Source organism: Stegodyphus dumicola, chromosome 3, assembly GCF_044657685.1.
Source record: "Stegodyphus dumicola isolate Sdum_Otavi_A_Nest chromosome 3, ASM4465768v1".
Lineage (NCBI taxonomy): Eukaryota > Metazoa > Arthropoda > Arachnida > Araneae > Eresidae > Stegodyphus > Stegodyphus dumicola.
The window spans coordinates 165,851,748-165,877,667 of NC_140770.1; the positions used below are offsets into that span (position 1 = coordinate 165,851,748).

At 33.0% G+C, this 25,920-nt stretch overlaps 1 protein-coding gene and 1 long non-coding RNA gene across 4 annotated transcripts in view; one reads left to right on the forward strand and one right to left on the reverse strand.

Moving 5' to 3' along the window:
• The window catches only part of LOC146998188 (uncharacterized), a 31,973-nt gene extending 25,389 nt beyond the window's left edge, over nucleotides 1–6,584 (forward strand). The window contains exons 3-4 of one of the 2 annotated variants that reach the window (XR_015040357.1): nucleotides 2,153–2,281; nucleotides 6,340–6,584. This is a non-coding gene — a long non-coding RNA (uncharacterized LOC146998188). The remainder of the gene's footprint in view (nucleotides 1–2,152; nucleotides 2,282–6,339) is intronic. The other variant, XR_015040359.1, reaches the window with a different exon arrangement.
• LOC118182433 (RCC1-like G exchanging factor-like protein) overlaps nucleotides 1–25,920 on the reverse strand; it is an 84,179-nt gene that overhangs the window by 5,585 nt on the left and 52,674 nt on the right. Inside the window, exons 6-10 of one of the 2 annotated variants that reach the window (XM_085813584.1) lie at nucleotides 25,044–25,128; nucleotides 20,962–21,072; nucleotides 19,705–19,775; nucleotides 17,552–17,639; nucleotides 6,663–6,836 (exon numbers count right to left, since the gene is read on the reverse strand). In XM_085813584.1, coding sequence (XP_085669710.1) covers nucleotides 6,663–6,836; nucleotides 17,552–17,639; nucleotides 19,705–19,775; nucleotides 20,962–21,072; nucleotides 25,044–25,128 — 529 coding nt within the window. The remainder of the gene's footprint in view (nucleotides 1–6,662; nucleotides 6,837–17,551; nucleotides 17,640–19,704; nucleotides 19,776–20,961; nucleotides 21,073–25,043; nucleotides 25,129–25,920) is intronic. The other variant, XM_085813585.1, reaches the window with a different exon arrangement.

Consider the following 25,920-nt stretch of genomic DNA (forward strand, 5'->3'; position numbering starts at 1 on the left):
TGTCCAATAAGGTATTTTTTCTTGCACCGGCAGTGACGTCATACTTTGTTTTTCATATTTTTCTCATAAACTATGGATACAGGAACGCTCCTTTGGGCAGTTTTTATGTACTCCCAACAAGGATTCTAGCTGTGCAGTGTTTATGCAGTTGTTTTGGGTATACCTAAAGTGAATTTAAAATATTCATATCTTTCTAAATTAAAACTATTTTGAATTCAATTTAATCATTTTGATTTTTCATAATGAAATATTTGGATTGGAAAATTCCAGTTGCCACAACCACAACAGTTTATCTCTCCTCTTAAGTTCAATCAATCCATCAATGACCACCATTACGTCTGTTCTTTTTTTTTGGGGGGGGGGAGGGCATACCCCGAGACCATTTCATATACCCCTGGAGGTACACATACTACATGTTGAGAGAAGCTGGCCTAGGCTATCAGCCTTCCCCCCCCCCCCATTTTTCAAATAAAAACAAGAAAGACAACCATAAAAATGAAAGGTATAGTACAATATCTACAATCTTGATGTTTTCTTCTAGCACCGATTTAATATTCACATTTCTGTAACTTCATAATGTACATTAACTTCCCCCCAGACCCATATGCAACACCAGAACTATAAATGTTTTGGTTTATTTACTACTTTAAACTAGCATAAAAATTAATGTGCTGTTGGCACATCTTCATGACAAGATCAGCAAAACATTGTTATTTTGTCATAGGTTAATAATTATATATCTACAAACAGCTACCATCAGGTTCAGTACCAAGCACTGCAGCACCAGCATTACGGCACTGATTTTTGGAGAGCTCTAAGCAAACAGTTCTGAACAATAATGTCCTGGTGAAGAGATGGGTAAAATAATGCATTATGTTGATAAAAAGCTGGAAAAAGCAATTTATAAGCATCCTCACAAAGGAAATCCAACTTTCTAAAAATACGGCTTTGATAATTACAGGGCAGTAGACTTAAAACACTATGATTAAGGCCTGAGATATAACAGAAATTAAACTTATATTTATAACCATTAAAATTCAACAAAAGTAATGGCTGTTCATTATGGACCATCTGATAAAGTTCTAATAAATCAAGAAAACAGTTTAAAAGAATTTCATCAGTCCATTTAGAGATCAAATCTTTTCTTCAATAAAGCAATAAAAAGAGTAGTTTAACACTGTGAGTACACACTAGTTAATTCTTTATGATTTTTAATAATTAGGTAGGAGCTGCTTATCAGGAAACTGCAAAATACTGCAGCATGCCCCTTCTGCCCCAGAATGTTAAACCAAAATTTGATATTAATACTAGAATAATGCAATTCACAGGATCTAATTTTCTGAATAGCAGTACTGCCAAAAGAAGCCATTTTCTGCTTTCACGTGCACAATTTATAAGATACTTATTTTAACGTATGAGAAAAATAAAATAAAAAATCTTTTGATAATTCCATTACTGATAGTTGCAGAAGATGAATTTTTCTAATCTGAAGTTTTTCATTTCTGCCTTTAGAAAATGTTATAGCTCAAAGCACTGTACTGAATAGTATTTACGAAAAGCATACACATTCATATTGCAAATGTTTAAAGTGCAGCATTTTCAAACAATTATGGATTGAAATATTAGCCACTTCTTTGCCACAAGAGAGACTCATCGGTTTCAACACTAGCTGGGGTTAAATTATGCCAGGACTGTTACCCCCTCTCCCCAGATAGATTTATCCCGTGCTTTTACCATCCTCCAGAATAAGTTGAAACTAAAAAAGAGGTGCCTGATGACTTGGTTGGATAAGCAGTCTCCACAACGGTGTTGTAGCAGAATCACACAAAGGGAATGCATTTTTGGTTCTCTTTCAGCTGGCATTATAATGGAACTAGCTACTCATCTGAAAGCATGTTTTTAGGAGATTGGTAATTTTCAGATAACAGAGTACGGAACCCAACAGAAATTTTTTTCCAGACTAGGGAGACGAGTAGGCGGTTCTCTAAATAGATCTTGACAGCTGGTTAATGTTACTAAGGCTACTTTCAGATGCAGAAATTTTCATCTTGGGAGAAAAAATAAAGAAGCAAATATTTAAGTTTTGTAGAATGGTGAAGTGGTTAATATGTTTATTTTATTCATAGCATGAAATGTACTGATTGACTTACAGGAGTGGTCTCAAACTGCAGGGTTGCCACTCAAACAGGAGAATGAAATTCCCTGACTTTTCCAGGTTTTCCAGGTGTGTTTCAAGAAAATTCCAGTCTATCCACGTAATGTACATTGGCTGTGCTAAGAGGTAAATTAATTATGGTATTACTTGTATTGTGTAGCAAATTCACTTAATTATTCAATAAATCCCAGAGGACATTTATTCTTAATTATTCTTGGTATATTTTGTTTGATAATTTTGTTTAGTTTTCCACTTAAGAAACTTAATAAAATTTAAGATATATATATTGGATAACAAATGTATGTTTTATTTAATTATTACTCATGATCATCACCAGTTCAACACGAGGCTAATCCGATCCTTATAAATCACAACACAATGCTAAATAGTTAGGTTAGATTTTAGGTAAATTTAATTTGCGTGAGGTATGTTCTTAAAAGGCACCTTAACACTTGAAAACACAAATATAATTATAATAGTTGTTGTTTTCTCCACTGAAGATTGAGATTAGAATCTTCCCAATCTGGAATAAAAAAAGGCTTTTTTGCAGACATTCTGCAGCTAAACGAAAGAAAGAAATCTATTTTAATAAATTGAGGTATTTTATATTTATTTCGCAGCATACATAAGGAAAAAATATGTGCATTAAATTTCGTGATGGTATGTCATCATACTGCTATAATTAATTTCAGAATTATGCCAGAGAAAATTTCCTGAAATTTGGAAATATTATTTACTAATAATAAATAAATTTAGAGGGAAGAAGCAACATTAAATTATATGAATAACATAAAAATAATTACTTAAAAATTGAATTAGAATAATCAATGATATTTTAGCGAATATAGTTATATTACATGGCTAGCCTAGATGACTGATTACTATTTTTTTATTTTACTGCAAAATGGCAAGGTATTTATTAAAAAGAAAAAAAAGAAAAAAAAAAAAAAAAAAAGGTTTAAAAAGATTTTGCTGTAAAATTCTAGTATACGGTAAGGCTTTGGCACGATTTTGAAAATTGTCGCCAACACCAAAATGACCCGTTTACTGCGCATCAAGATGTCGCCAAATCCCATTATTATTCTAACCAAAGAACGTCTATGTAAAGAAGAAAAGGTTCTATACAAGTAAAATGCTATTACGCCGCTAGAATGCGGAGGGAAAATTTGCCAAGGGATTTGGCGACGGAACCTGGCGGGCAGAATTTCCCTCTCCGCGATGTGTACAGGAAATTGAGAAACACGTGTTAAGAAGAAACGCTCTTTGACAAAAAGAAAACTACGAAAATCCGTTTTTAAATTATTGCGAAAAATCCAAGAAGAAACGTTTTATCGTTTTTAAATTATTGCGAAAAATCCAAGAAGAAACGTTTTATCAAAGGACGTTTCTTCTTGGATTTTTCGCAATAATTATAAAAACGGATTTTCGTAGTTTTTTTTTTTTTTTTTTTCCCTGAAAATAACTAATCCATGAATTAATTTACTTGCGCCAAAAAAATATTTTCTTTTCCTTTAGAGTTTAACCACTTGCGCTAAGACTAAACTTCACGGTTGCGGTGCCGTGCGCTACAATATAACAAGCCGTAAAGTGTCTCATTTACGCCGCTCCGCATCTGCGAGTGCAATCCAGAGCTGTAACTCGAGAAATAAACAATCTCGTTGTTAGGCGACGTGTGCACCACGTTATTTTCATTTTTGCGATAAATGCTTATCGACGTGGTGTTCACGTCGCTCCCGGTTTGAGACAAAAGCATCTTGACGTGCGTGGCACGTCTTTTTAACGCAAGTGGTTAAAGAAATTTTAAACGATATTCATTTTACGAACTCTTGATAACGTGACCTTCGAACTTCGACACCGGTTTCGAGCTTTGGCGACAGATATATCAGACATGCACAGCTGTTTTCCCTCTATGATGAAACGGAACCACAGCCACGTCTGTTGCAGAGAGGTTTTCCTTCTTTACAATACATATTCTTTGATTGTAACCTCCATGATACCGTATACTAGGATTAAACCCATTTTGTTTTATACGAGAACAGGTACTTTCTTTAGTTCATGCACTGCACATGCGATTCTCGAGAATATTGGAAACCAAAAGTTGCGGGAAAGTTGCTTTGCCTTTCTAAAAGACAATCAAATTGGAGCTGCGAAAATTGGCTCTATGCCAGCTACCCGAATGACACTCACGTGATACATAATTCGTCAAAAAAGTTACCTCTTCCGACGTCGGCGCAAAAATCGCTTTTTTTGGCGGGATCGTTGTATGAACTTCTCTGACTTTTCCAGATTTTGACAAAAATACTTAAATTCCCTGACTTTTCCCTGAATATTTTGGTCAATTTTCGAATTCCCTGACTTTTCCCGGTTTTCCAGGTAGCGTGGCAACCCTGAAACTGGCAATTAGCCAATAAATTTCAGTTTTGTATTTGCTTTAATGCATTGCTTATAGGTTTCAAGATAGCATAAATTCACTGGAATCGAAATACAATATTTTTTAAGAAAACAGAGAAGCACTAGTTAACATTTCAGCAGCCATTACATTCCAATTGAGTTCCAAGTTGCTGCTTGCACACAGCCAAAAATACATACATAATGCATATTATAACAGTGCCCTGACAGACCCGCTGAAACAATTAAGGGGGAAAAAGTAAATTAATCATGCCATCTTCAGGAAATGATAATTTTAAATACAAACATATATGCATGGGTTGCTGTTGAATGAAAACAGAATGAAAAGATTTATGATGGCATTTAAATGAAAAAATAATAAACTTCATATGCTTGCATGCCAGGCCACATGACTAGGCTAAGGTGAGACTTCAGTACAATCAATAAATTTATTTGTCAGCCGACTACTGGCAGAACTTTTATATTCTGGTGTGTCCATTCCCCTCTAATAACTTGGTACCTTTTCTCTGAGCTGGCCACTAGTTGACAAGTATGCAGCAGCTAAGCAATTCATATTGCTAAATAGATGGAAACAAACTAATATATGACTTGTAAAACATGTTCTTTGTGCTTGTAGTTAGATCTATGTTACATTAATACGAATCATTTAAAACTATGCAAAATGCTCAAGGGCGGCTTTATATGAAAATTTATCCTGTTAAATTAAAGTTGTGTAAACACAATTTAAAATGTAATTTTAATTAGGAGATTATACTACAAACCATGATTTTAACAAAGAGTAATAGAAAAATGACAGAATACATTTTTCAAAAATATGTTTCATATGATTTTTCATGTTTTTCAAGATAAATGAGAAATTATTACTTTTTTAAATAACAACTATATTAGATAAACACGAATTCAGCTGAGATAAAATGGCTGGATTTGCAAGTGATGGTGCAGCTGCTATGGTTGTGTGGGGGAATGTAACGGGGGGTGAAATTAAGAAATATAGTGAAAGAAGAAAATTTTCAAAATACTTTTAAAGCTATATGTTGCATTTTTCATCAAGAAGCACTCATTCTGTGCTAAAAGTTTATAAATGGATGATATGGAAATGGTAAATAAAACAGTAGACTTTATATGTAACAACCTTTAACTCATCAAGAATTTATTGTTTTGTCTGAAGAAATTGTTAGTGAGTTTGAAGAAATGATTTATTATAATGAAATGAGGTGATTATGTTGAGGAGTTTTATCAGAACAAATTTTTGATTTAATAAATGAAATAAAATTTTCATGATGCGAAAAGTGATTTTTTGACTATTGATGAGCAACATAATAATACATGTATAACAGATTTAGCATTTCACACTGATTTAACTGGTCACTTAAATATTCTCAATAAAATGCTGCAAGGAAAAACAAGCTATAGTTGATGGTTGAGGCATTATTAGCAGCAATTACTGGACTGTGACAACCAAAAAGAGTCGATAAAAAATAAATTTTCCAGTATGTTTATGTATTTTTTTAGTAACTTACTACCAAATTGCTTAAATTAAACAATAAATAGAATTTTACAATATACTTTTCGGAGTGTTTATAAATGGTGTTATTTTAATTATACTGCTTACATAAATGTATTAAATATGATAATTAATGCATATATTAAGTTCTGCTGAATTATATTATTATTTTAAATAAATTGCTGATAAAATTGTATTAAATACTATAACAAACATAAATTTATATTAAATTTCTTCTATATGTGTATATTAAATAACTTCTGTTGTACAGATAATGAAAGAATTGTTGGTTTATCGTTTAACATAGTCAGTTTCGGTTCCATGGATGTTCACAACATTTGGCAACAAACTGCACTTTCTCAAGCCCGATTTGTGCCTTGCCGAGGCATTACAGAAGACAAGTACCTTTTAATGTCTGAAAGATCATTAGTGTAATTTATTAACAATTAAATTTCAATAAATAAAGACTTTTTTTTTATATTTTTATGTTTTTGATTATAGCATCCTCTCAAAATTTTAAATCTTCAGTTAACAGTTAACAGTTTTATCTCAAATTTCTAACATATTATGATAATGAACAGTAAATTAACTTACTAGTAACAGCTGCAAAGTGACTTAGACTACACACTAGCTGTTGTACTGCAGTATCAGGATTAAACTCATTCAAACCAAAGAGTGGCTCTGGTAGCAAAGTCGGTACAGGTGAAGATTCTACATTTGGCCCTTGTCCAAGTATTCCATAACCCCAAACAAAAACAGAACCTTTTTCTAGTGTAAAAAAAAAAAAAAAAAAAGTTTCACTTATTATAAGAAATTTAGAAATTTTTATTGCAATTAGAACGCGTAAAAATTTAATTTAATGGCATATTTTTACTAATAAAATAACTTTCAAAAATGAAAAACAAGAAATCAAAAGTCGACATTTTATAACAATTTCCAAAAAGAGTTTAAATTCATTAAATTGTATATATCGCATATTGATGAAATCAAAATGATGAGTTAATGCTGCAATGTTTATTTTTTTAATTGCTCATCTGAAGATCAAAATCGGCAATTTAATTTTCACCTTAAATATACATGTGGTATAATTAAAATGATATATAGCCCATCTAGTTAAAAGTTCTCAAATTTTATGAGTTTTTTTTAAGTTCAATAAATTTTAATAATACAGTTTCTTTAATGATATATTCTTTATGAATCACTTCTGTTTTTGTTTGAAAAAATTATGAATAGTTCATTAACACAATATCTGACAGAATTTTGAAATCTCACTATATTCACACTATCTGCCGACTGAAATTTTGATTTTACTTATATTATTATTCTCATTTATTCATTAAATAAAAGTAAATCTGAATATTTTATGTCAACTATGTGAATACCACAGTATAATCTCATTGCCGTCATTCCATCTGAAAAGTGTCATTTAATGATTTTCATTCTGCAGCAATGATTAATGATTTTCATTCTGCATTCTGTCGCCGATAGTTTATTGTTGCCACTGGGAAAAACGAGCGTGGAAATTAACGCTTCTGCAGTTTTTAATTAATATCTCGGCCGATTAAATAAAATGAATTTTGAATAGTTTCATTCTTTTAGAAATATGGGTTTAGCAACAGTTTTTCATCGTATTTCTTATGTCACTGTTTTTAAGAGATTGGCATATTTCATTGTCATTTGTTTGTATATACAGTAGAAGTCCGATAATCCGGCACGTTTGGGACCGGCTCGGTGCCGGACTACCGAAAATTCCGGTCTATCGGCCGGTAATTATAAGAACAATTAGGTTAATAATTAAACTAAAAATACAGTATGCAAATACATACAACAAAGTTTATTTTACATTTCATATAATGTATGTACACGTACTGTAAAACATATTTCACTTAGATTTAAAAAAGTCACGAATGTCTTTTTGTTTTCTTGACTTTTGGCGTTTAGTATAAAATTTATTTCTAATGATATGGAAATCAATAATTTCTGAAGCACTGTAGCTAGTACTAGCCTCGGCAAAAGAGATAAACTTATTTAGTGATTCTGCAGCTTCTGCCCAGCTGATTTTTTCCTTTTCTTCCGTTTCGGCATCTGAGTCATTTTCTTCAAGATTTTGAGTAGGCTGAGGGTTTACTACAATGTTGATAATGTCCTCATCGGTTAGTTCTTGTTCAACAGGCTCATTCTCGTCGATTAAAAGCCACTCCTCTACCTCATCTTCTTGTTGTTACCGATTGAGAAGCAAACTTCATTAGTTCATCTTTTTGTTTTTTAATGTCATAAATAGTTGATGAGCCAATATTAAACTCATTCATTAAAACATTTCTATTCTCACCTTTTTCTAGCCGTTTGATGATTTCTAGTTTCTGATTGAGAGTCAGTGTTATGTGTTTTCGTTTCTCTCCTTTTGAACTCGAAGGCTTAGGTTTTGAAAACATGGTCACTGTACAGTTAGAACGAAAATCACTTTTTTCATAAACAGTTTCAAAAGTTACGTTTACTGCGATGTGAAAGGACACAAAACAACAACGCACAAAAAAATGGCGAAGACACTTCATGATTGATTAACGGAGCTGCACTGCACCTGAATTTGTTGTGACAGCTGAGACTAGCCGGCCGCTAATTGTTTCCGAACAATACCGAGTGCTTCCGGATGATCTCGAACTACCCAGAAAACTTCTGAATAGCTCTCGAGCAGTTTTATTTGCTTTAAAGACACACTTTTGGAGAAAACCAAAATTTTTACAATTTTCCGGAGCGATGCCGGACTATCGGGCATTCCGGACTGTTGGATGCCAGACTAATGGACTTCTACTGTATAATACATTTTTATTGATTTTTTTGATAAAGTTGTTCTGCAGAGTAAAATTGTGTGTGGAATTATTTGTTTTTTGAGTTTCTTTCCTGTTATTTTTTGCTTATTTCACTGTTTGTAAGATATTGAAAAGTTTTGCATGATTTTTTTTCTTCAACGGAAAGTTGGTTAATTTTTTTATTAGGATAATTACGAAGCATATTCGGAAACTAAGTACCATTTTGAAAAAAAAAAATAAATAGTAAAACAATTTTTTCGAATCCAATTTTATTTTTACATGAAAATACATGTCTTAAACTATTTTTCAACATAATTTCCGCCAATGATCAAACACTTGTCATAGCGGGTGACCAGTTTTTGTATACCATCATCAAAGAAATTTCCCGCCAGTTTCGATAACCACGACTCCACAGCATTTTTCGTGTCTTCGTCAGATCCAAAGCGCTTGCCACCAAGCTTACACTTCATGTGCAGGAACAAGTGATAGTTGGACGGTGCCAAGTCCGGGCTGTACGGCGGGTGATCGAACTGCTCCCAATGAAACTGTCGAATTAACGATAGTGACACCAGCAGTATGGGGCCGAGCATTATCATAGAGCAACACAATTCCTTTACTGAGCATTCCTCTTCGTTTGTTTTGAATGGCACACCTTAGTTTTGTTAAGTCTCACAATATCGTGCCGCATTAATGGTTTCACCTCTGGGAAGAAATTCAGTAAGCAAAACGCGTTTCCTATCCCAGAAGACAGTGCACATGATTTTTTGTGATGACATTGTCACTTTGAACTTTTGTTTTTTCGGAGAATGAGTGTGTCTCCACTCTATCGATTGTTGTTTTGATTCTGGTGTGAAATGACACACCCAAGTTTCATCACCTGTCACAATTTGGTTTAAAAAGTTTTCTCCCTCATCACTGTACTGCGTGAGAAATGTCAGAGCACTACCAAGTCGCTTTGTTTTGTGAACATCAGTGAGCATTTTTGGAACCCATCAGGAACACAGTTTGCAATAATTCAAGTGGTCAGACACAATTTCGAACAAAACAGTACAGAAATTTGTGGAAATGCCTCTGAAAGAGTTGTCATTGTCTGTTCTCATGAATTGCTTCATCGACTGTCCTTACCAAATCATCGGTGACAACAGAAGGCCGACCACTCCGAGCCTCGGCATGGACATTTGTTCGACCTGCATTAAACATTCTTACCCACTTTCTCACCATTCCATCACTTATCGCATATTCACCGTAAACTTCTGTCACTTGACGATAAATTTTGGCCAGTTTAAAATTCCTCGCGCTCAAAAATTTAATCACGACATGAATCTCGCAGTCAGCGGGAGAACTAATTGTCTTAAACATTTTAAATGTGCACAGCAAACTGAAAACACAACATAGAGCAACCAAAATGGCGACAATTGAAAGTCAAAGAACAAGAAAGACTAGTGCGCATGCGCGGGACGCCTACCACAGCGCTGCGACGGTGCTAGAATGAAACGGTACTTAGTTTCCGAATATGCTACGTAATATTTGTATTAAGGGATATAGCTTATTTCATTGTAATTTTTTCTCTTGAAAACATAAGATAAAATATCATTAATTATACTTTGCTTTTCAAATTTTTTTGTTTTTTTTATTCTTTTATGTTATTTATTGCTCATTTCACTGTTTTTAAAATACTGAAAAGTTTTGTGTGATTTTTTTACGAAACAAAGTTCTTAATCTCTTTTATACCATTAGAGTTCTTGGGTTAGAGTTAGAGTTCTTGAGTTGCAAAGGGAAGTTGGTTAATTTATTTTTTAGGATAATTAATGTTTGTATTAAGGGATATTGCTTATTTCATTGTAATTTTGTTATACGTAATAACTTTTTTTGATGAAGTTGTTCTGCAGAGTAAAATTCTAAGCAGTTTTTAAATTTAACGTTTGGCGTTCCCTTCAGCCATTTTTCCGGTACATTTAAAAGCCAGACGAAGGCTGGCAGCGAAGCTGCTAGTATTATAATAAAACAGTTCATGGTATATTACAATACATGGGATGATGCCAAAGTTCTAAGTTCCGGAAAATGAGCTCTAGTTACCTAGAACTTACAGGCAACTCTATTGGCCAGACAAATCTTGAAATATTTATGTAGCTTTATTATTCAATTCTTGTAATCCAATTTTAGTTGTCTGAAAGATACAAGTGCATTTTCATAGCACTGTTTTTGAAACCATGGAAGATGAGAACAGCAAACATTTTCCTTTCGTGGAATAAAGGTGAGGAAACTTCAGAAGTAATAGGGGTACCGGAAAGTAATGTCGCTTTCTTACATTAAATTCAAACGAATACATTTTTAACAAGTTTTTATTTTTAATCAATAATATCACCACCCTCGTTATCAACAACATTTTGCCACCTAATGTGCAGATTTTCAATCCCGGACCGATAAAAATCAATTGGTTTTTGAGTAAAATATCTCGAGAGGACAATTTGGACATCATCCAAATTTTCAAATTTTTTTGCCACTAAGAAAATGTTGTAGGGATCTCGATAAATGGAAATCGAATGCTGGGATATCGGCCGAGTATGGTGGGTGAGCATGGCAGTACCTCCCACCCCAATTCATTAATTTTTTCCAGTGTTCGTCTTGCACAGTGCGGACTTGCATTGTCGTGTTGCAGAATGACACCTTTTCTGTTGACAATTGATATTTTTCGATTAAAGATTGGTTCACTCTATCCAATTGTTCAAAATAAAGGCCTGCATTAACAGTTTGTCCAGGTTTCAGCAATTCAAAATGAACAGTTCTGCAAATACTCCATCAAACACCCAGAAGCGCCTTTTCGGGATGTAAATCCTTTGTAACCCCTATTAAAACTGACTTGAGTTTTGGATTATCATATAGGACTTATTTTTTGTATCCACTGATCACACGATCAAAAAACGGTTCTGTATGGTACTGTTGAAGCAATACGTTGCATGTGATGGATAGGTTGGCTTTGTTTTTTTCGGACAGATTATGGGGGACTCAAACACCTGCTTTGCTTATTTTTCCATTCTGCTTTAAATGTTCTTGGATGGTCGAATAAGGTTGGTTAAGAGTGTTTGATATGGATTTCCTTCCACTTCTGCCCTTAGCATGTTGCTGTCGACATGCACAGAAAAGACATTACTTTCCGGTCCCCCTATTAGTATTTAAAATTTTTCAATGTCAGGAATCTGAAGAAATCCACAATGCTCTAATCGGGATTCGAACTCCGAACCTGCGATTATGCATCCAGTGTGCTTCCAATTACAGCATGAAGGCACGTGTAAAGGAGGAAGAAAATAAATGATATACCCACCCCCCTTTTACAAAGCGACTGAGAATGAGGGGACCCAGTCACCAAATCTTGCTGGTGATAAATTGCTGTCCACCACCTTTTAGTTCAAGTACCACTTGTATTTTTGATGTTAGAAATCTGAAGAAATCTACAACGGCATTGCCAAGATTAAAAAAATTTGCAGGATGTTCAGTTTGACTTTGACCACACCAAAAGGAGGAGTCATTGAAAAAGTTCTTTGAGTATGGCTTAAAAAAATTAGTTTTCATTAGGATAACTGTTTTCAAGTAAATGGAAATTACATTGAAAAACTGCATTGACATATTCATGAAAATCGAGGAAATAAAAAATTATACCTAAATTCCAACTTTGGAAACATCTTACGCACAAACACCTTCCACTTCATAAGTTAACTAAATTACTATACATGCACAAGATGAGATTTTTTAGTATTTGTTTTTAAACTGAAATTTTGGGGGTCAGCTTACATATAAATTAAAAATAATTTATAAATAATTTGATCACAAAAGTAAGTTAAATGACTGACAAAAATTATTTTTATTGTGTTCTAATATACAAAGCTGGCCATCCAAACTGCAACATGAAGAAGGACAAGAGATATTAATGACAAATTTATTTCACAGAATACACATAATAATAATGTTAATTGAGTTGAAATACAGCCTTCTTTAAGGTGAGGATGACAAGAAAATTATTAATAAGTGTTGCCTTCATGTTTGTCATTGAGTGAAAAAGGCTTTGAATGTGTTGTTGAGGAATGGCAGTCCATCTGCTTTCCTCATGTATCCAAAGTTCATCTGGTGTACCTACAGGTGCGGCTTTCTGGGCTACGTGTTCTTTAATGATTAACCAGACATGTCCAATGGGTGATAGATATGGAGAATTTGGCAGGCTGTTTCAACGAATCACCTTGTTGAAATGTGATTGGCAGGCAAGCCCTGAAGGTACGGAAGAAGAGCAGGCTGAAAAACCTCAGAGATAGAGTATTGGCTGGTTAAGCATATCAATAATGCATACTAGGTGGGTGTGGAACTGGAATCCAATACTGCTTCACAACATCACACCGGGTGCAGGATCAGTACGACGATATATAATACAACAGTCCAGCAGCCTCTCTCTATCGTACCTACAAACTCAAATTTGATCATCGTGGTACTGCAGGCAAAAGCATGATTCATCCTAAAACACGATGTCATGCCATTCGGATGTCAGTTTGCATTATTAAGAGAACCATTTCAAATGTAAACACCTGTTGTTTAAAGTTAAAGGTAAGCAACACAAAGGATGGTTAACCTACAGTCCACTATACTGGAAACATCAAATTGTTCACGTAAACACTGATTGTACTGCTAGAGACTGCATTCACTTGGATATAGTTGCAGATGTGGCATATGGTCCATCAGTGCCATGCATACAATATGCCTCTCTTCCCATGCAGTGGTGCAATGAGGTGGTTGCAACTGCTCCTGTTTGTCAATCGTTCCCTCCTGCAGTCACCAATTCCATATTTGCATGACTATTACTTGGCTACATCTGATACAATGACCGATTTCCCAGAAGGATAATACACAATCTCAGGATGCAGCGTCTCATCGATCGAACTGAGAAAAAGTGCTCAAATGATGCTTGTGTTTTTCTATGAGAGTATATTATACTAAGACACTTTTTCTAATGCATACTAAACCTGCACACACAAAAACTCTCACAAGAAAATGATTCACATTATTAAAAAAAGTAATTTTCCTCCCTTTATATACAGATTGTAAAAAACACTGCAGTTGCCCATGATGTATGCCCGCACAGAAATCATAATCATTCATATATTGCATCGCAATACACATATAATGCAAATTTCATGTTGTTTCGATGCTTCCTTAATGGTACTGCACTTTGGATGGCCAGCAGTTTAAATTCTGGCTAAGGGGAGGGACTTCCTAAGGGAAACTGGCTTATATACATGCTACACATGGGGAAAATCACAAAAAAGCCCATGCAGCCAGCTTGTTCGCAGGATTTGAACCTCGGACCAAACTACCAGCATTCAGCGACTTTACCGCTCCGCCGTTGGTGGGCCCAATACTAGCATCTGACTCAGAATTTTCTAGCAATTATTTTAAGTCCTTATTGGATACAAACTCAGAAGAATACCATTGTCCTCCATTTAACCACTAACATGTTTTTGCCATTCACCTTCCAGATGACATCATCTTCAGTTTTATTCATAGCAAAGTTCAAAAAAAGTGTTAATTTTTATAATTAACATTCAGATAATTATGCTTATTCTACAACATAATAAACCTCACAGAATAAATAAATCTTTTTTGCCCAGGCATCTTTCACTGCAGAGTAGAAATGAAGAATTGCATTTTACTCCTAAAAGCGAGAGCACAGCTGATGGAGGAAAAATCTTGTGGCTGCTTGAGAACAATTTGCACAACTAAGAGCCAAAGTAAAATTCTTCACAATACTAGCAAAATACCAAAATGATATATATACTCAAAACTGACAGAAATAGGGGGAAAAAAAACTACACAAACCAAAAGAGTCCTTTTTTCCTCTGCAATGCTTTCACCTATTTTTGTAGTAAAATCTTTCTTTTCAGATCATATTAGAAAATATATGGTATTCCTTCACAGACTACTCTTTATAAATTCTGTTTTAATTCATTTTACTTGACACTGTCACATACACACCTTTCGAAATTATAATCTAAAACATTTGCAACGAATGATATTCTAACCATTTTAGGAGTATATATAAAGTAATAATTTGATAATATACTATTTAATTCCTTTTTAATATAGCCTTAGCATACACATTCTCTTTAAGTTCATATTTTATTCTCAAATACAGAAAAAGCTACCTATATAAGAGATTTGTATTGTGTTCATATATCTTTCACAGCATAAGCTAAACAAGATATTGAATGAAAATCTATTGCATTTCTGTAAAATAGCTAAATTTATTACTTTGCATGTATTGTTCTTAGTTAGATGACAAAAACAATACCTCTTTGTAAAATATTTAGTTCAGAATAGTCATGATAATTTATTTCATCACATAATCATTTAAGAAGAGGCACAAGAAACTAATGAATTATTGCCAACTATTTGTTATATTTACTGCATCTTTCAAGCTGTAATAGAAAGCCAGGCAGTAAACTTCCTAATGATATTCTGTGACTTCTTAGTACAAAATGACTGCTAATAAAAAAGAATCTGGCACTTAAATAGTAGTTTCACTATTATTATATATATTGGTATTACAGTGCATTCCGGCATATAATGCACACTTTAAATACAAAAAATAGGACTGAAATTTGTGGGTGAGTACTATACACCAGATGCAAAAGTAATAGCTTTGCAAGGTATATTTTGATTTTATAACATTTAAGTTAATGCTTCTTTCCTATCCTTCATAACTTCAGCTTACAACTCCCAACCAGAATGAGTTTTTAGAACTGTGTTGAGTGCAAATGAGACAAGTAGAATAGTATTTAAGTCAAGTTCCACTGACTTCGTCAGAGAGAGTTAGGAACCCTGAATATAGCGCACATTACTTTTGGGTTACGTCTCTCTAAACTGATATTACGCTCGCCGTACTACGTGCCTTTTGATAGGTCACTAATTTAATATTACGGGCCAACTATTTAACCCTTCTTGAGTTAACGTTTCTGTTCTTGGACTTCAGCAATTATACACTTAGCAATTAACTAGGTTTCTCGACTTTACATTTAATAAGATAAAAGTGAGGAACTCTTCCATAGCTTAAAAATAAGGAAAAAATTAAAATTTTACATGTACCCAAATGCTGCTGATTTAAAAGAAAAGACATACCTTACGAAATTAAACATTTTTATTATCGGATAATATAAAGAGTTTGTCATGTTCGTCTTCCATTACATCTTCAGGCATATCACAGAATTTTCGTTCGTCTTCATCATCACTGTTATTTTGATCCGTAAATAAATTATCATTATCCCTTCCAACTTTCACCAAACATCCTTGTTGCTACAAAATTTCTATTTTCTTTCGCAAAATGAATGGCTTTGCATTGTGTTTGTTTCTTTTCTAGCAATTAAACCTGCACTGTGTTTGTTTCTTTTCACGGGAGCCTTATATTTTACTAAAAGGAGCATTGCATCAACTGTATTTGAACTAAAGCAAATGCAATTTACTAAAGCCTTTGATTTTCACTTAAAAATCTCAGCTTCAAATGACTACAGAAAGAGGAAACAGCTAACTTCTAATTCCATGAATTGATTCAGTTTGGAAGTGCATTCTTTTGGACAGCTGTATAGAATACTGAATATAATCCACCCTCTTTGCTGGAATATTTACTTCTTCAAGCACTTAAAAAGCATACATATTATTCCCCTCATCGTTTGTTAGTGTGGTTTGCCACTGTTTGAAAGGCTAGGACAAATGCTTGAATAAGTGACCCTAAAAGATAAAAGCAATGCATGTGTATCTTATAGGCTTCTTCATGAAGAACTGAGTGCACATTATATACCTAAAAATTTTTTAAAAAAATGTAGCTTGAAATAACAGATGTGCATTATACACTGGAAAATACAGTAATTATTTATATTGCCTTTATATAAAGGCAAGACTCTCAGAAGAATCAAGAATATTCAATAAATTGAAATTCATTTGTTTTTGCTGTAGTGTTATCCATAAACTTCATGGCAGAATAGTTGCCACAGCCTCAAGAAGATTGAATTTCAAGGCTATGCAATATTTTTGGTAATTTATGATTTGACTTTGAAATGATTTTCTAAATTTTGCAACAACAGAATTGCACATCACAGTTTACTGACAATACAACTTGAGATTTTCTTTTAAAAAAATTCAGTAAAATAAATACAGGTAAAGAATATTGGAGTTCTCAACTATGACATGAATAATTAGAATTTCAAAATCAAAAAGTTTGATACAAATTAAATATGCATTCTCTAATATTAAAACTCTGTTATTATATTGATCAAGAACTTTCAGTATATGTTAGATTTTTAAAAGATAGCCAAATATAGACCATATTAGTACACTACATGTAAAAAAGAAATAAAAATAAATTTTAAAAATTACCACTTTGCTTGAAAATTCAAATCCACAATATGCATAGGACAAATTATTTTATGATTTTGAAGGTTACCCTTTCCCCCCCCTTTTTTCCCTCTTACTTGCATATCTGATAGTGGAATTCAAATACACTTATATCTTTAATGGCTATATTCATATACAGTATATTACTTTTTATATCTTTAATAGCTGAATTCATATACACTTGGTATACATACACATTAAAAATTATCTAACATTAAAAATTAAATAGTTTTAGAATATAAAAATTACCATTCAGTACAGCACACATAGTACCACCAGAAGCAACCTGCTTCACTTTACCTACACTTCCTAGGTTTATATGCTTTGGTATGTTTAGCTGAAAAGAAATAGTATAAAACAACTCATTACAATCCAATGGTTGGCAAACATTTTCATTAAATTTGTGGCACAATATATGATACTGGGACTTGCCAGGTATTTGAACTATAACGATTTGAACAAAGAATTTTTTAAAAAATTAAATGAGCTAGATACAATTTTAATATGTCCGAATATGAATTTGAATGCAAAATACAAAAGAATCAAACTTGCTCAGTATGATAAGAATAAAAAAAAATTTATAGAAAAATATACATTTTTCAAAATAAGCAGAGTATTTGAATATATCATGAAAAATTACACATTTAGAAATCTGCTTTTCAACAAAGACTTTTTTCATTAAAAGAGCTACATACAATCTTGATATGACCAAATACGAATTCAAATGCAAAAGAATCTAAATTATTTAGTATAATAAGAATAAAAAATTTTCATGGAAAATATACATCTTTTAAAACAGCCAGTGTACTTGAATATATCATGGAAAATCACATATTCAGAAAAGTGCTTTATAAAATTCTGCAAATCATTACAGCAAAAATTTAATGGCAAAAATCTGAATTATTTTTATCTAATAAATAGAGACAAGTTCTTCACATTAAATTTGATATTGAAATTAATAGCATGTTTATGATTGAAAAGAGCAGACAAAATGACAAGAATTTTTACCCTCTAAATAATAATAATAATAATATGCAGCTGGACAGCATACTGGAGAGGAGATGGCAGAGAAGTCCCTGTGGCAGTCAAACCCACTCCTGCAGCAAGGCAATTTACAACATTGCGATGGTTCTCAGAGGTGGATGGCAAGATGAAACTGCCCAACAAATAGGATTCCAGACATGCTCTATACGGTTCAGGTCAGGAGATCTGGCTGGGCAATCCATGTAATAAATATCCTTACTTTCCCAAATAATCATCAACCAGCTAAGCCCTATGTGGATGAGTGTCGTTGTTCATTAACAGGAACCTAGGTCCAATTATTTTCCTGAAACGTTGAATGCAGGACTAAAGATCGTCACAGTAGTCAGGAAACCTTTATCAAACACACGCACAGATGTGCAGCCATCCAATACAATGGCTGTCCAAATCATTACACCTCCACTACTATAATGATCTTCTCTTTTCTGATCCTCTTTCTCTGAGAGAGGGATGATACTGTGCTCCAGATTCTCTTCAAATATATGTACAATGAGAATCAGTATACAGTCTAAATCTCAACTCATTTATAAAAAAGTACAGTGCTGCACTAAAGTCTGCTCCAAGGTGCATCTTGTCACCACAATGCTAAATGCACTTTCTTATGTGCTGCAGTGAGTGAGACCCAAACTGTGGGTTTCCTGCCATACAGTCTTATCTCATGAAGCCTTCAGGCATATGTAGACCGCGGAACTCAGCTTCCAGTGGCAGCATACAGCTCACGTGGAAAGCTGTGAAGCTGCAGCAAACATCATGTCACTGCACCGAAAGCATCAAATAGCGATCCTTATTCATTGTTGTGGATCTTCCTCAATGTTGTTTAGGTCTTCTCGTATGAATCCAGTATCCCAAAACATTCCACAAACTGCAGATGACACTGGGTTTTACACTGAGCTCTGCAGCCACCTGCTTTTGTGATTGGCCTACCACCAATCTACCAACAGTTCTCCATCTTATTCCACTATCCATATTCATTTTACTTGATATTTAATATTTACCCAACTCCTGCAAGAAACATGGCGAATATCATGAAGGTATATGAACACACAAATTACTGAAAACCCTCATGGACTTATATCCCCTCCACAATTACAGCTTCGCAGACATACATGTGTACACTCATGTATTTCACTCTGAATGTTTGCATGATTCTTCGACAGCATAATTAGTACCTTTCATTCAATCCTTCTTATACAAACAGACATAATTTCTAAATTCTCTTAATTTTGCACAAGTGTATATATAGAAAATACTTGAAAATTTTCCGGCCTTATTTTTCAGTTTTATTATTAAATAATCAAGAATGTAAGTTTAAGATTCAAATGCTAAACATATTTAGTTTTTGAAAGTATAAACTGTCTAACCTGTTGCTGGCTTGTGGCTAAATTTAGTTGCTGATATTCAGAATTTCCCCACCCAAAAACATCACCTTTATCTGGAGAAAAGAAAAAAAAAATTAACTCAAAATTATTTTAGAATTTTCAAATGCAATTTCCAAAATTCTAATTACTTAAAACAAAGTACTAAATTAGCCATTTAAAAAAGAAAAGTATTTGAAACACTTGATGATTTAGTGTTTTAGCATCTTGATTAGGTAATAAAACCTGCATTTTGTTTTCAAACTGTAAAATTATATTATTGAAAATGTTTCAAAATCTTTAAACACACATAATTAGCTCAGGATACCAAAAATAGTAAGAACGTTGCTCATATACTTGTAATTGAGGTATTTATTATCCTGCAGTTTCTTAAATCTTAACATAAGAGTATAATGGCATTCAAACTGTTAAATTTCATTTTAAAATTTGTCATGCATTTATAGCTACATTTTGTATAGAGCTGCATTAAAATTAATGGAAATTTTAATAGAAGCCTGACTGAATAATGAGAATCTTAAAAGCTGCTGATAATTTAAAGCTTCATGAATGAAACAATTCACTTTTAAATATTTTAATTTAATTTGTGAATAAAATCAATTTTTTAAATGACTATAGCTAAATTTTCTATGATAATATTTGATAACCTTGTTTCTCTCAGAAATTATTAGTGTATCATGACTAAGATTATGTTAAAACAGATTTAACTTCATTTTTTTTAAATCCCTTATAGCATCATGTATTTTTAAATAAAAAATGACATATGTAAATGCATTAAGTCATATTTAATGTTTTTTATCACAACTGAACATAAAGTTTCACAAAAAAAGCATTCTTTGATAACAACAAATGTATTTACAAGATTTTTAACATTTCTCTTTCCCATCATATTAATTATCGTTCAAATTTGTATGAATAAAAAAGTATATTATATTATTAAAATTATACTTTAAAATGCTAATTTTGATTAACTATAAAAGTTATCGCTAACTGTCATAGCACTGCACATATTTTTAGCCAATCTATTTTTTCCAAATAATTAAACACATCAGAAAAGTTCTTAAAAAAAAGCTTTTTTTTTTTTTTTTTTTTTTTTTTTTTTTGTAAACTGTAACATTTTTAATTATTCAAATCTTACAGATTATACATTTATTTTTTAAAATTATTATTAAAACATGTAATTAAAAAATAATTAAAGAACAGTTTCAAATTGACTGTAATTAATAAGTTAATGAGATGACTTACCTGATACAGCTAACACACAGTCAGCTGCACATGATATTTGCACAATTTTTTCACCTTCAATGTCGCCTTTCACTCTAGCAGGAGTAAACTGATTACTGTAATGACCTAAGCCTTAATTTATTAAAAAAAAGAAGTTAATATATTTGACATATGCATAATAATTAACTAATTAATTAATCTATTTCTTAAAACTACTGTAAAATAAATTTGAGTCACTAATATTTTAAGCCTGATGTTTAATCCATTATGGCAAAGCATGCAAAGGCTACCTGCCTAAGAGTAGAGATGACTTTGAGGAGTGCCTGCAAAATGAAACTGACTCATATTCACAATAGACAAAAAACCTTAAAAAAATCTTACACAATCATAAAATCTTATTTACTGAGATTTGAATTTGATTTGATTTACTTTATATAAAGCAGCAAGCATGGAATGATTTTAAAATTTTCTTTGCTATAAAACAGAAATTGTTCTAAAAATAATACTAAATTTGCATGAAAGTGTCAGATTTACAGTTTACTAAATACATGCTTTGTTAAGTATATATAACAGACTTGCTTAAATGGTGGCTCCTCTATATTCATAATTCCATAATTCTACAGTATTTGTTTCACCCTTCATTTAACAATATTAACCAATTTATGATTTCCATTGAATCAAATTTTCTGTTTTTAAAAATTATGTATTTTGGTCAAAAGTTTATTGTAAGTATATTCTAATTACTATTAATACCTTAAAAATATATTGAAGATTTCTGCATATATGATAAATATTCATTTTAATCAGAAACTTATTTCCAACATACTAAATAATTTCAAAATTGTACTATATCTACAGAAAAAGTTTTAGAGAATTTAGAATATCACTTTAAAAAAAATTGCAAAGCATTAAATATTAATCAAAATATGAAACTATATCAAGTTTCAGGTAACTAAAATCTAGAGATCTACACTTAATTTTATTCAGGAATACATGCTTATGTAGTATTCATGTGAGCATGATATAAACTCTTTTGCAAAAAAAAAAAAAATCAAAGCACCAAGAAGGACTTCAGCGATCATGACGAAATTTGGTATACAAAAACATCTTGATCAAACATGCAAATGATCAAAGTTTCAAGGCAAATGAACAGAAATTGTGATCACAGTGTGCGTTTCTGGTGCGCAATTTACAAAATACAAAACCAGTAACAGAGGCGGAAAACTGTAATTCCATAAAGAAGCAACTAAACAATTACAACTTACACAATCACATCACAATTACTTTATGGAATTACAACTACGAAGCAACTAAAGATGCATTATGATGATACTGAAGAACTTACAGACAACTAAATGACTTCAAACGTGGTCACATTGTAGGGCTGCGTGAAGCTAGGTGGTCATACTGAGCAATAGGCTTGTCACCTGCAACATACAGGCACCGCTGTGCAAAGATGTTGGCAGCAATGATTGCTACAAGGAAATTGCTGACAAAATGTAGGCTCTGAAAGGCCAAGAATCACAAATGCAAGGCAATATTGGATGATTTTTCGCCAGGCCCAAACCACCCCAACAGTATCATTGTCGACTATTCAACGCACTACAGACACATCTCTACCTCCTGTGGTACCATCCACCAACTCATGGCACTTGTCTGAGGCAGACTTACGCTCACAGAGGCCTTTAAGATGTTTGCCTTTTATCCCACAACATCGGTGGAGTCGTCTAGAGTGGTCTCGCAGCCCATCTTCATGATTGCCATCAGACTGGCATCGTATAGTGTTCAGCGATGAATCCCGCTTCACTCTTGATGCAGATGACCAACAGTGTTCACGTCTGGAGAGGACGGGGCTAGCAATCCCAATCAGCCTTTGTTTTACATACAGCCATAACCCCTGGTGCGATGGTGTGGGGCACTATTTCTTATGACAGCAGGTCATCTTTAGTCCTTTTCTGTACATCTTAAACAGCTCAACGATATGTTGATACCATCCTGCAGACGGTTGCATTACCCTTCATGGCACGTCATCCTCAAGCCATTTTCTAACAAGATAATGACACGCCACATACCGCTCTTATCTCTCTGGACTGTCTATTTGTATCCGTATCCATACAAGTATTCCCGATATATCACACGGAGCGCTACGTTTCCGGCTCATGATAAAAGGCCCAGAGGGCACATGACAGTAGTAGAGTCCAAGCGGCTAAATTAAGTCAGAGACGACTCTGGACTGTCTCCGTGCAGTTGACACTTTTCCTTGGCCAGCAAGGACACCAGATCTTTCACCAAACAAGCATTTTTGGGACATGATAGGCTGCCAGATTCAGGCATCACAAAATATCGCAGATCTGGAGCGACAACTGATGAATGCCTGGCAGAATGTGTTGCAGGATGACATTAGGAACCTCTACCACTCCTTGCCTCGATGAATTCAAGTATGTATTGCCGCCAGGGCGGTTCGCTAATTAATCAAACTGCTAATTTGAACACTCAATAGGTGATTGTGAGCTGTGAACAGGTACTATGACCTTGATTTTTTAATAATTTTATTATCTGTGTATGAGCTATACACATATTCAATTTCATCAAAAACAACCACTTCCTTCATGGTGCTTTGATTTTTTTGCAAAAGAGTGTACTTCAATCAAACAGAATTTTGAAAAATACGGATATAAAATAAAATTTGTGCAACAAATTAAATTTATGTATTTCATAAATTATTAAAAATATAAGTTTTCATAAAAACAAGCTTTTGAGGTATAAAAATATTTTACATGCTATTTAAAATTTTATGGTACATTCCAATTATCTGCACCATCAATAGAAAGTCGCAAAACATATTGATGAGGCAACACACTACTTTAACTTCAAATTCATCAAAAAGTATTCATGTGGCAACCTAGATTATGCACGTGGTACAGTCATTAAGGGTTTTTTTAAGCAGGAGGCATGAAAAATGTGCAATACCCTTGACGAGACTCAAACCCTGGAACTCTCGAATACACATCAAGTATGCTTCTACTCATATATGCAAATACCACAAAGGCATGTGGAAAGAAGAGAGAAAATACCTTATATACTCCCACTTTTAAAGGGTGACTGGGGATTAGGGGACCCAATTGCCAATTCTTGGTAACGGTGAATTACCGTCCACCACCTTTTAGTTAGTTCAGGCGCCACTTTTAGAGTCATTAATATTTTTTAAGCAGATGTGAAAAATGTGCAACCTTTGCCAGGATTCAAACCCTGGACCTCTTGAATACGCATCAAATATGCTTGCAATTACACCACAAAGACATGTGGAAAGGAGGAAGAAAATACCTTATAATGTAACACAGTTGTATTTGGGTACCCAAGAACTAGCAGTTTTGAAATTTTATATGCGATTAATTAATTTAATGTCTTGTTTTAAAATTTTTTTTTCTAACTAGTCAACCCCCCCCCCCCCCCCAAATTGAGCTCATTTGTTTTTGTCACGAAGAACTGTAAGGACTATAGAGTTTGGTAGTTAAAAAAAAAGACAGATGCATTTCTTCAAAAATGTGGTATTTTTCACCAATAATAAATAATACAAAAATCTGAATTCTATGAAGATGCACTTCTTAAATGATCAAATTTTATAGAAATGGAATGTGAAAACTTGCAAACAGAGTGTCAGAATGCAGGTCAGAAATTGGTTTTAAGATAGCCATATTTCATTTGGATTCCCTTTATTTATTGTTGGACTATATAATGTATGTCAGTGAAATTCAGTGAAGAAAAAGCAAGATTATCCCCAAATATAACCGTTGAAGAGTGTAATTAATTACATCTGAGAAGTGTTCCTGTCTTCTATGGAAAAAAGAATGCACAAAAATAGGCAGCACTGAATGCCTCACTGAAGTACACATGAGAAAATATCTAAACAAATTTTTTCTCCTAATTTGCTAATTCCTGACTTTTCAATCAGAGATGAGGATAAGCAGAAAGTACCAATTTTATTATAACAGTTCATATACATTTGATACATACAAAATAGTTCATATACATTTGAAATAAATATTTATTGTTTTATATGCATGTATGAGTGAAAACATATAAACAAAAATTTCATAACTTACCAGTCTGCCCATCAGCACTCCATCCACAACTATACACTTTGCCAGACGTAGTTAAAAACAATGTGTGATCTTGTCCACAGACAACCTAATTACAGGCAGTTTGTAAAAATGATGCATATAGAATAGTATATAGCACATACAATAAAAATGCATTAATTAAAGAAAAAATGTCAAATTCATACACGGAAAGTAAAAGGCAAAAATGTGAAATAAATGCAGATGTTTTTCTGCTAATTATGTGCCATTTCATAATACATAAATGTTGGTGTGAGCTCTAAATAGACAACAAAACCCTAATGATACATAAATTTCATGAAAAGAGGTAATTACTTGAAAAGGGGGGTTACCTGAAATATAAGGTAATTTCTCGATGATATCCATAAAAAAGAGAATATACAAAAGTAGAAAACAGATTTAATGTGTGCAGTGTCAAGGTTGTGAGCGATGCTGAATTGGTGCATTATCTGATTTTTGAAGCAAAAACATATTGATATGTACATGGGACGAGCAAAACTGTTGTTATCTCCAAGTACACAGAGATCTGTTTTAACTTTATCAAAAAATCAAAGACTTGCACAAATTCAACATCATGCATAGCTTCAGCACTGCACACATTACAGAATAAGTTACTACATTTCTAACATTTGGAAATGGGCACCCAATTAACAGAAAAGTATCTAAGTGCAATATGTACATTCTAGTACTCAATTTTATATACAAGAAATGCATAATAAAAAAAAGCCTTATTACTCATTTTAAACAATATCTGAAAACGGCAACATTTGAATGTTTTTAGCAGTTTTAATCTTTTAACTCCATTAAAAAATCTGGAGGATTACAATGGAATTATCCTATTTACCGAAATAATTATACTCTC